Below are 12,449 nucleotides of genomic sequence, written 5' to 3'. Positions count from 1 at the left end.
AAATGCCATAAACTTTAAGCTGTTATATCGATAAAGCGACAGGGAAATAGCAGCATAATAATGGGGGGAAAAAAACAAAACCTCATCCTTAGTAGCTTCATGAATTGAGTGGGAAACTCCGGTAAGTATTTCACAAATTACCTTCGATATAAAAAATTTGGCATGTAGTGGAAGTGTGCTGTGTGCATGTGTGTAATTGTGCATGTTTGTGTGTGTGTGTGTGTGTGTGTGTGTCCCATTGCCAGGTTTTACAGGGCTGCTTGTTGAAGCCCTGAGTTGATGTGTAGACTTACAGGTGTACAAATGCAGTCCACACCAGGCCATAATATTACTGCCAATGTACCGCAGTGCTTTAATGTGGATCTTTCACTGAACCTTTGATCCAGCTGCCAATGTAACCACAAGTGAGCACACAATCAGAAAGCTGATGCCTCCAGCTCAGGAGCATAAAGACAGAGGCTGCCCGGGCTGTTATTATTTTTTTACAGATGGATGTGCATTCTCAGTGGGATAATAGTCATAATGAGACTTTACAGGGCTAGAAGGCATTTAACATGAAAGCCTTTTTTCAAGCGCGGTGCATTTTGTTCTGTTTGTATATTTACTTAATATTAAAATTAGAGGATTAAAAACACAATTAAAAATACTGCTGATAATATTTTTCTCATTATTTCGCAGTTTTCTTGTTTTAGGCAGTCAAAGGAGTGAAATTAAGTATCCTCAGTTAACTCCGTCTTAAGTGCTGCAAACAGCTCTTGTTTGAACATCACTCCTGATTCCCTCAGTGGAATATGCTAACTCTGAACCTTGACTGCCCCACTGTTGTTCTGGGTGCAGACTAGTGACATTATTTGGGGAGGACATTGATGAGGGCAGTTTAGCTTTCTTACCGGGTCTGGCTGTAACAGAACAGAAGTCTGCCTTCCCATTGGCTACTCAGGGTGTAATTAAGAAGCCTGCCCTCCCAGTTGCTGCTTAAGTCTTAATTGCAGTACCTATTCTCCAATTAACTACCTGAGGCTTAAATACCACATCCACCTTCCAATTGGCTGCCGAAGGATTAATCACCATTCCTACCCTTCCATTTGCTGCCTAACCTGCTCATTTATTCAGCTACTTTGTTGACCAGCAGCTGGAAGTCCATTTTCTATGAAGTTGACTGAGCAACCTAAGCAACTGGTCTGATGTTGCCAGAAAAAAGTTGCTCTGCAAACAAAGCAAGAATTTTTTGCTACGTGGGGTGCCTAACACTGTGCTTCCCTACCCAGGATCCTGTGCTCTTCACTGGGAGCATGCGGAAGAACCTGGACCCCTTCAGCCAGCACACAGACGAGGACCTGTGGAACGCCCTTCAGGAGGTACCGGAATGAACCTTCCCCACGGCCTTTGGGGAGATCCCTCTGACCCCCCCCCCTCCATGCCCCATACATCCAATACAATGCCACCATTCAGCAGCCCTGCCCCCCAGTTAGCGGGAAATCCCATTAGCACCGCGGGGCCCAGTGGGGTGGGATTCAGATGTAGTTGTGGGTGGATGGTGTGGCCTGTCGGGTGAGGGGGGGTGTAGACCCTATGTTTCTGAGTTCAGTCTCGCTCATTTGTCTGGAGTTAGCTGCAACGCGGGGGCCTAATTTAAAGGTGACGTTTCTGAAAGCCCCTGAGGGGAGTGTGGGGGGGTCAGCGGCGGTCACTCAGAGATGTGGTCCGGTCCCGTCCCATTCAGGTGCAGCTGAAGGGGGTGGTGGAGGAGTTGCCGGGGCGACTGGAGACGGAGCTGGCCGAGTCCGGCTCGAACTTCAGCGTGGGCCAGAGGCAGCTGGTCTGCCTGGCGCGGGCCGTCCTGAGGAAGAACCGCATCCTCATCATCGATGAGGCCACGGCCAACGTGGACCCAAGGTACAGCTGCGCTCACCTTCACCAGTGTCTTTACATTAAATGTATTTTTATCTTTACATTTATATTTACCTTTACATTTGTATTTACATTTACCTTTTACATTTTTATTGACCTTTACAGTTACCGTTACATTTTACATTTACATTTATATTTATCTTTACATTTATATTTATATTTACCTCTCACATTTATATTGACTTCTACGTTTTGTTGCATTTTACATTTACATTTATATTGACCTTTAAATATATAGTTGTATTTTACATTTGTGTTTACATTTACTTTTACTTTCATATTGACCTTTACATTTACTATCCTATGTACTTTTATGACTTTTAGGACAGATGAGCTGATTCAGAAGACCATTCGGGAGAAATTCAGGGAGTGCACGGTCCTCACCATTGCCCACCGCCTCAATACCATCATCGACAGCGACCGCATACTGGTGAGGGCCTGACCCGGCGTTGGAGCGCACTCTGGCACAGCCAGGCTTTCGCTCTCAGCGCGCTGGCTGTGTGCTTTTGCAGGTCTGTCTGTGACATTTGCATGCACAGTCAGTTTTAATCAGCAGACACCTGAAGCCGTGACAATCAAACAGAAGATATTAGATAAGGCGGGCTGGATGGACTGAGTCTACTACTGTAAATAGGGAAAACACACGCACCCACGCACACACACACACATACGTACAAACACTAATACAAAAACACACACACTCACACCACAGAACATTAATACACTAATGCAAACACACACAAGCACTACAAACACACACCCACACACACACACACACACACACTTCACTGTGCTCAGAGTATGGTTTCCTTGGCTGGACGTGTCCTTTGTCGGGGCAGCTGCAGTACAGTTGTCTCTCTGCTCAGACTGCCCGGTGTAAGGGCAGAGGAGATGCCAGGCCCCCCCATGCCACCTGATCTTTGCCCTTCCATAGCTGCTGCCTGCCGAGGTGCCAATTAGTGCCATTTGTGATGGGACCCTCCCCCCCGCTCCCCCGGGCGCGGGCCTGTCCTGCCGGCCGGCTGGACTCTGTGGGGGGCGGGGGGCGGGGCAGGTGTCCCGCGGCCGGGTCAGTTCCCCTCCCGCTACGGTGTCAAATACCCCCAGACTGACCCTCTGTGTGACAGCAGGGACCTGGAAGCCTGCTCTGTGTCTCTGGCCAAATAATGGGCTGCACACATTAAGGAATGCGCCTCTGTGTGTGTGTGTGCGCGTGTGTGTGTGTGTTTGCGTCTGTGCGTGTGTGTGTGTGTGTGTGTGTGTGTGCGCACGTCTGTGCGTGTGTGTTTGTGTGTGAGTGTGTGTGTGTGCGCGTCTGTGCGTGTGTGTTTGTGTGTGAGTGTGTGTGTGTGCGCGTCTGTGCGTGTGGGCATTACCGGACCGACTGCCATGGCAACGGCAGTGCTGACAACAGAGGTGTGACCATCATCTCCCGAACAAACAGCTGTCAGCTTGGCGTGGACACGCCATTCAAGCCGTGCACTTTCAACTCAACAATTACTACTGTTAATCTCATAACTGCGCCTGCTAGTTTACACTTTCACTGCGCGTTTGGAACTGGGCTAGGCTGCAATCAGGAGCCTTGCTCTGCATGTTTGCAGTGTGACTCACTCCAGACTGGTGTTTAAGTGCTCGGAGAGGCTTGCTATAGAGTGTATTCTGCTGATGGTCAAACAGCTAAAATACCTATAATGAGGCAGAAGATTGCATTCAAATCAACGTCTGCCCTTAACTTCGAGTTAAGCTGAAGTTAAGTGTTAGTTACTTTTTGTATAGCCTTGCTAGCCAGGCATTTATAAATCCTTGTGGATATAAGGCCTGGTCATAAAAGCACAGTGTTTGAGCATAAGGTTTTAGGGAGGGGCCCAGTTAATGCCCTTGTCAATAATATACCATGTCTAATTATGCTTGGGGTGAGCTGCACAGTCGATCCCTGTAACATTTATTAAACCAAAATATCATGCAAATTACAGAAATATTGATTCACTTATCACTCAGTGCCATTTTACACACAATGTGTCCCGGGTGTAGACAAAATGGTGTGCAAGATGTAGCCGGAATGCTAACTAAAGGTAATGCAGGTTGGATTAAATTAGCTAACCTTTCGGTAAAACAGCATTTATCAGAAAGCAAGAAAACTGAAAGCGTTATTCTTACCATTTGACCATTAGCGTGGACTTGCGTCACCCACACCAACTATTCCTATCAAACACTGGCAGAGAACTGAAACACTTCCCTCCTCTATTCTGCAGTTTCCTCATCAATGTCTTTGAATTGGTGTGCGTATTAGACAGACACTCCACATCCGCGATTGGTAATAAAGGACAGATCACCGAACCCAGGATATTTTATGGCCAATTTCTTTGGCAATTTTAGATAGCATAACTGGGGGCTGCATGTATTGGAAACAGTCATATTTGCCTTTTTCAGTGAGAACACAGCCAAGTAGCTACACAAACAGCAGACATGGCTTAACTTTCAGGAAATTAGTAAGGTGGGGGGGGGGTGGTTTTCATCTTCAGAAATACCGTTTGGTCAGGTTATTTCGCTGATGGCCAAACTTTGTGAAGAAAAAGAGTTTTGTTGCCTGAGAGAGCATTCTGGGTGTTGTGGTTTCAGGTTCTGGACGCTGGCAGGATACAGGAATATGCTGAGCCCTACGTCCTGCTGCAGAACCAGGGGGGCATCTTCAGCAGCATGGTCCAGCAAATGGGCAAGAATGAGGCCGCCGCCCTCCTGCAGACAGCCAAACAGGTGACCACGCCCGCCTTGATCACAGTCAAACATTCAGAGTCTCCGCCATTACATTTGATCTGCCGTCAGATGGTCTGTTGTGTCAATGGTCAAATATGCTTGGTGAAAATTGTCCACGAGAAAAGATTCATCTTTCTGCATCAGAAATGTTGGTTACAACAGACAGGTATCATTTTGTTTGAATAAGACTTGAAAATGTTCCAGAGTCTCACCTGTATATGTCTTTTGGGATAAACTAGCTTCAGTAAACAAAGAAAACTGAATTGGTCTACAGAAACGCGTGTCTTTGGATGTGGATGTGATTGGCAGACGTTGTTTTGTGTGATGAAAAGTGTGCTACCTCTGCGGCTGGTGTTTCACGAGGTGCTGTGCAGTGACCTCCGGAGCCATGGTTCTGCTCACTCTGTGGGGTCCTGTGTGAAAATAAACTCAGGGTACAGGACTTACAGAGCACCGCTCACATTCACACTCCTTCCTGCACTGTCCAGCTTTAGGGCGCGGGTTCTATGGGGATTACTGTAATAGGGGCTGATCTTAAGTTTTCCTTTGAAATTCATTTGTCTCTCCTCCACCGCTCTCCTGATAAGCACAGAGAGCATTCACCAGACAGTCCAGCCCTTATGAGTGCACTGATTCCACATGACAACTTTCAAACAGGAATCCCTGAAAGGAGAGAAAGAAATAATAATAAAAGTGGGAATGGTTTCGTTTGTGTGCCCCCCCAAACCCTCACACGCGTGCGTTTATCAGCTGAGCTGTATCTCCTGTGCCTCGGACAGAAACGGGTAAAACAGGGGTTTGGGAATCAGCGGACTGCCCCGTTCTCCAGCGCGGCTTGGCCCCCCGTGCGGCTGGCTGGCGAGGTGGGGCGGGGGAGGGGACATCGGCAGGCCTCAGTCTCCTCTCTATTGTGGCCGCGCTGCGCTCGGATCAGATTACCCATAACACCCACAACCTCCCGGCACTGCTTATTAAACACAGAGCCGGCTCAGAAATACAGCGCAGAGTTTCTATGGTCGTCAGTCAAGGTTTAAATACGTGAATTCATCTGATATACGGCTATGGTGCTTTGTCCTGGTAAATGAATGAATTAATGAATGAACGAATTAATGAATGAAGCTGGACATTGGTGTATATCTGATATGCTGCCCATCAGTATTACATTTGGATTGTTATTTTACTTTTTCTAATTGTACTATGTAAAGAAAAAACATTAACTTCTGCTTGGAACAGGATTGGCAGCACACGTTTAAATAATCTGGTATTATCCAAAAAAAGTCCAGGATGTTTGTTTGAGTGAGGGTCCCATTGTGGGCCTTTTTGTTGTATTTTTTTGTTTGTTTTATCGTTATGTTTTGATCTATATTTATCTCCTGAATATCTCATTATATTTGTTGTCATTTTAATGGTATTTATATTTATTTGTTTTTAAGTGCAGTTTGATTTTTTTTGGTTTAGATATAGCTGAAACCAGTATGAGCTGAACAGCCTCTTTCTTCTCTTCTGCAAATGTTCCAGAATGTTTTATTGTTCTAAATGTTTTAATGTTTTATTGTACTAAATCTCCTTCCAGACGTACCTGAGCAGGAGCCAGACAAACCTGGCGAACGGTGTCATCAGCGGCAATGGCGACGGCAGTCTCATCATCTTCGAGACGGCGCTATAACATCAAAGATGCTGCGGCCCCTGTGCCCGACCCTGCCCACACTCCCGGCCATGTCCATCGCTATGGTAACTTCCTGTCCAGGCTTCGGGGAAGTCTCTGGGCTTAGCACTCCACACAGTAACTTGTGGCTCGTTTCTGTGGAGCGACAGACTTTGCATCTTATTTTAAAGGGCACGTAAGGTTGTTATCAAGAAAATATGTGTGTGTGTGTGCATGCATGTGTGTGTGCGTGTGTGTGTGTGTCTGTGTGAGAGACACACATATCCCCCCCTGACCTTAATCTGTAGAGAAAGAGATTAAGGTGAAGTAAAACTATTAATGCCTTTTTGACAGTTGATTGTATTGTATACATGTATGTGCCTTAATAGTCTATTTAAGTGCCAGATAGAATTTGTTTAATTTTTTAATGGGCCAAAAAGACAGGAAAACTAGTGTTGCGTTCTTTAAGGTGGCCTAGTTTTGTGGATGAACCAAAAGAACACCATGGAACCATGCCGGTGCCTTCTCAATGCCTTGCTGTCTGTGTTTTAAGGACTGAATATTTTATGTTGTGTGTGGTCGGTTGATGGTGCAATAACTAGTTCAAAGACAGATGCCTTGTCTTTTTTTATTTGTGACTTGTTTTATGGTTCTATCTGGTACAGTTTTACTATTGACTCCCACATATTGATAAGTGACTTCGGTAAGCTGACAAGCTGCGTTTCCACCCAAAGTACCCAGAACTTTTAGTCCCAGGAACTACTTTTCAAGGAACTAAAAGGTTCCTTCAGCCCATTGTTGTCTGCGTTTCCACCGCGGTCTAAAGTCCCGCTGACGTATGAAAAAGCGACTTAATCACCTGAAATTGAATTATTTTGGGGCATATTATTTTACTGTTGTCAAGCAAAACTCTCGTTGGTAGTTCGACTTGGACCGTTGTTATGCAACAAACAGGATATAACAGACCAACATACAGATTGTAACTGTTTTATATGTCCTCTCAAACACATTCATTGTGTTTTTAAGCGAACATTCACTTTCATGTCTTGACATCCGAGGCCTCAAAAGGTTCCTAGTTCCTGGGGAAAGTTCCTGCGGTGGAAACGTGGCTATAGACTTGCAACTTCATGCGACGGCCAGTTTATTCTTAGACCAGTGTACTCCTTTCTTTTAATGAATGTAACAGCGTACAGAAACGACTCTCCCTTTTCACTGCAACACGTTACTCTAACAGCTGCTGTTTAGGGTCCGAACCATGGGGATGCAAACCATCACAGATCAACACTAACACCTTTAATCAAACTGCTTAACCTAAACACGTTTGTGAAATGCATCTTCCTATCATTTCTGAGGTCTGAGCTCCTTAGGATTTTCATTGCTGGAAAATCTTCAGTCTAGGTGATCCAAACAAACTGACTGTTCATCTGTAGACATTTTCTGACTATATTTAAAGAGCTAATTAGACGCAAGTACCTCTGAAGAAGTATTCATTGTAAATTGGAGTGCAGAGATATTGTTTTGTTGGTACAATGGGACTTCATTGTATAAAGGCATGTGCCATATAGGTTGTATTTGCTTAAGCAAGAAATAAAAGCATTGAGATGAAACTTCAAGCGTAACATGGCATGACATTTGGCTTGTCTAAAAATGTCAATTGCAGCATCATGTGGGCATTCTCCATCTGTATAAATATTCATTTTGTAGGTTTCGATGAACAGACTTTTGGTGGGCCCACTTTTGCAAGTGTTTAGTGAAGCTGTTTGTGGAGACCCTATATATAGTCTACGTTTTTTTATTCTGTTAAAGCCGTCACAGAGGATTTAGTTCTCTTGTTTTGGTTTTCATAATTACGTGTACAGTCCTGCTTGAAAGTTTGTGAACCCCTGTGCATTTTTGACATTTTGAGTATCCAGTGATCTACAAGCCTCCCTTGCTGCATCTGATGTCACTGTGCATTGGTCAGCAGTAAGAAGACTAAATAGAAATGGCATACAAGCAAATGGCATCCACCACCTGGAGAACCCTGGAGATTTCTGTGAGTCCAAACTATCTGCCCCCAAGCAAAAATGTTTGATAAAAACCCAATGCTGTTCACCACCAGAACAGCCTTCTCCCGATGATGGGAGTGTCATGGTCTGGGGCTGCTTTTCTTCCTCTTGTCCCGTGCGACGTCTCTGAAAAGGAACCATGAGTTCTGAAGGATTCCAGAGGATTCTTGAAAAGAATGACAGGCCATCAGTCCACCCGCTAAAGCCAGTCTGAATGTGGGTGTTCCAACCTGACAAGGAGCATTAAAATAAGCATTCGAGCAAATCTATCAGAGAATGGCTCAGGATGTTTCTGTGTTTTGGGGAAGGCCAAGTCAAAGTCCTGCCCTGAATCCAAGCGAGATGCAGAGGCAGGACCTGCAGTGGGCTGTTCTTGTGAGACAGCCCTCAAACCTTAACGGACTGGCCAAGTTCTGTAAAGATGTTCCTCCAGGAAGACACACAGACTGATCAGTGGACATGGGAGACTATCATACTGCAGCCATCGCTGCTAAAGGAGGTGCCACAAGTTATTGATTGAAGGGGTTCACATATTCTCGCACACAGAAATCTTTTTATGTTACATACACCAGTTAAATAAATTGTGTTTTACATGTCCTTTATTTGGGAAATCTTAATGAAGTTTGGAGGCTTACACAAGACTGTTGTAAGGCTGTTTCTCTAAAATTATTTAAAATAATGACCAATCTTTGTAGGTTTCACAGACTTTCAAGCATGACTGTATAAGTATCAAGTTTTACATATAAAAACATGTTGTGGTCAGATAATATCTCTGGCAGTCTTTGCTCAATAGAACAGAAGAATGTGATGTTTGCAAGCCTTTAATAAACTGTGTGGTGTCTGAGGCATCTGCCGCTCTGACGTTACACTCCATATGTAATGCACCATGTCACACTTACATTACCATCAATACATAATGCCTCCATGTCACACTCTTACATTACCGTCAATACGTAATGCACCATGTCACACTCTTACATCATCATCAACATGTAATGCACCATGTCTAACATTACAGTCAGTGTGTAAAAAGCTGTGTCATACTGTGACATCACAGTCAGCATGTTAAACGTTGTCATACTGTGACATTACAGTCAGTGTGTAACGCATGGTGTTGTACTCTGACATTACAGTCAGTGTGTAATGCTCAGCTGTGCTCCTAAATTGCCTCCAGTTTGTAATTCAACTGTGGGATGCTACCATTATGGTGGGTGCTTGATGCACTGTCACGTGCCTTACAGTCAGTCTGTGCATAATGCATGGACTCACACTGTTGTTTTCCCAAATTTTACAATGTCCAACTGTTTGGAGAATTCATTTTTACACCCTCCACTATCAATCAGCGGAGAGCTCGTGCAGATTAAAGTGGGTGGGGGGATCACTGGCGCAAGCTGAAATGCTGAGATCCTGGCTGACGGAAACCCTCCAGTCCTTGGGCAATGGTAGAGCCAGTTGCGCAGGGCTGCCAGGCTACCAGACGCGGGCAGCGTTGTCATGGTCCGGATTCAGTACCAGACCGAGGGGCCCATCCGTGCGCTAGAACAGGGCCTCTGTGAGCCACCCATCTGCCGCTGTTCTCTAATGTTCATTTATATTTACTTTACTGGCGCAGGGTTGCAGGCCTGTGTGCAGGAAGGGGCCAGTTAGCCAGTCAATGCTCTTTAACATGGGAGCTAAAGAAAATAGCTAATACGCGTTTTCACCGTTGACCTCTCGTTCAGATTTCCTCAGTTCCACATTGCGGTGAGCCTTTAGCTTGAGTGGGCCTCGTGCTTCCTGCTGCGCAGTGGAATGCCAGCTCTTTTAGTTATGCGTGACAATCGCGGTGCCTTGACCTGAAGAATGCGTCCTCTTCAGCTGCACTACCAATGCGTGTCTTATGACCTGATGGATTTACTTGAATAGCGTGCACTGTGATTGGTGGAACACTGACGAGGACCGTACTTCCTGCTTGTAGTTATGGTTTAAGTAACAGAAGGACATTTAAGAGCAGAGTTGTTATTTGGTAATAATTTTACGGTCAGATCACATCTTGCTGGCCTCCTTTGTGGCAGTGTGTCATCCTGATGGAGTTTTTTGGTTGACTGAAGTGAAGATGACGTCATAGTCTACGAGTTACAGACTTTCTGTCTTTATGCTTATAACAACGTTACGTTCCTTTAATATTTATGTGAACGTATGCACACACGTATTTGAAGCAAGATCATTTTCTTAATTAATACAGCATACGTCAAAAAATTTAATGATGATAATCCAAATTCATGTTTTATCAGACGTGTTTAAACAAATCTCCAGGAATTTTTTTTAAGATGGTATAATTGCCATGTTGCTTGTACTCCAAATACATACAATGATGTTAAGACACTATTCTGTGCACTGTGTTTATGTATCTGAGTGTATGTATGGTCTCCATACATATTCTATTTCCCATGTGAAAACTGCACAATTTTATGTTAAATATACAGTTTTCTTTTTCTAAGTCAGTAACATGGTATACCAAATAGTTTTGTAATATGTTAGTTGTATCACTTAGGGTGTAATCCTTCTCACTACTGTTCAAAATGTTCTCAACAATTTTATGTACTCCTTCAAAGTATCTCTGAATGGGCAGTGTAATGTTGAATTGCACAGTCACTCTTTATTTTCTGATTATATTTTATTGTATTTTTTTTTCCCTTTTTTTCCCCTGATGTAAGGAACATGACATGCCTGTAACACACATTATTTTATGGCTATTTTTTTATTTTATGTTATTTAAATTTTTTTTAAATGTTCAGGTATATCTTCTTTAATTTTGTCATTTCCAATTTACACATTGTATTCTTTGTTTAATCAAGATCAATTAAAAAATAAAAATGAAAAAAATCACTAATTCAGTTTCAACAAAAGCAGTTCTTGGGTGGGGACCTTCGAAACAACCATGGGGGGCACGTTTATAAGCAATCTTTAAATAATTATTACATTTCATCTTGTTGTTTTGATTCCTTTTCGATTGACATTTGTCAGATTTTGAGGTCACTTAAAAAGAGTGAGAAGTGTATTTTTCATTCATGAGAAATCCTCAATGGAAATGGTTGTATTGATGAAACCTGTTCCGCTCTGCCATGGAAACCCCAGAAGCCGCGTGTGGCAGCAGGCCGGTCGGGTCACAGATCTGAGTCTGTGGGCGTGTGGCGCACCTCTGCGCTCCCCTTCATTACGCGTGTTTGTGGTGGTAAAGCAGAGCCGCTCAAATGGATGGCCGCGGTTCTTTAAGAAGACCGCGCCGAGGTTCTCCTGACCCGCGGGGCGTTTTTGGTGGGGACACGGGGATGGTGGGGGGGATTTACGGGAAGGCCTCGCCCTGTACGTCAGCGTAATGACCTGTTGCCGGGGAAAACACGGTGACGTCGCCGACAGGTGTGCGTGACGGGTCAGTCGGGCGCTGAGTACCGGTCCGAGTGCGGCAGGGGAGCAGTTTTGGGTGACTGCTCATCCCGTAATTACAGGCTTTGCGAGTGCTGACGGATTTTTGGGAAGCCCAATGATCCCACACTCATTAAAAACGCCTCTCTTGCCCCTCAAAGAAAGTGACAGCCGGAGTGTGTGTGTGTGTGTGTGTGTGTATCACTATCCATGGGAAGGTGTTCTATTATACTATTAGCAAAGCCAGGGTACTTACTGAAAGTTGGGCTAAGCACCTTGTAGTGCAGCACAGTACAATCGTGAGGGACCTGGGTTTGTTACTCAGGTTTATAGGTTTGATTCTCAGGACCTTGAGATGAAAAATCTGAATCACTTCAGTAGATATACTGCTATAAAAATGTAAGCTATGTTAGTCACTGGATAGCAGCATCTAATAAATTTCTAAAATTAAAGGTAACATTACAACCAACTGTAAGGACAATTGATCTTCAGTGGCATAGATATGCTAATTGATAAAGAGTAAACATTCAACTGCTGTTATGTGGTGTGGTGGTCAAAGAGTTGGGCTTGTATCCTTGAGTTTGCTGGTTTGAATCCTGAATATGTGTAGTGCTGTTGTTTCTGTGACCAAAGCACTTACCCTCCTACTGTCCCGCTTGATAGAGAATGAAAAATGTTTTAGTTCT

The 12,449-nt window shown here is 44.2% G+C and overlaps 1 protein-coding gene across 1 annotated transcript in view; it reads left to right on the top strand.

Annotated features, from left to right (window-relative positions):
- Nucleotides 1-11,230, top strand: part of abcc4 (ATP binding cassette subfamily C member 4 (PEL blood group)) — a 58,555-nt gene extending 47,325 nt beyond the window's left edge. The window contains exons 27-31 of the mRNA XM_064311541.1: nucleotides 1,269-1,358; nucleotides 1,724-1,896; nucleotides 2,236-2,341; nucleotides 4,531-4,665; nucleotides 6,239-11,230. Of these exons, the coding sequence (XP_064167611.1) occupies nucleotides 1,269-1,358; nucleotides 1,724-1,896; nucleotides 2,236-2,341; nucleotides 4,531-4,665; nucleotides 6,239-6,331 (597 nt within the window). The 3' untranslated portion in view covers nucleotides 6,332-11,230. The remainder of the gene's footprint in view (nucleotides 1-1,268; nucleotides 1,359-1,723; nucleotides 1,897-2,235; nucleotides 2,342-4,530; nucleotides 4,666-6,238) is intronic.
- Nucleotides 11,231-12,449: the final 1,219 nt, after the last annotated feature.

This window comes from Anguilla rostrata, chromosome 15 (genome assembly GCF_018555375.3).
Source record: "Anguilla rostrata isolate EN2019 chromosome 15, ASM1855537v3, whole genome shotgun sequence".
Classification (NCBI taxonomy): Eukaryota; Metazoa; Chordata; class Actinopteri; order Anguilliformes; family Anguillidae; genus Anguilla; species Anguilla rostrata.
Note: the sequence above shows the minus strand (reverse complement) of the source record. Positions and strands in the feature narration are given on the sequence as shown.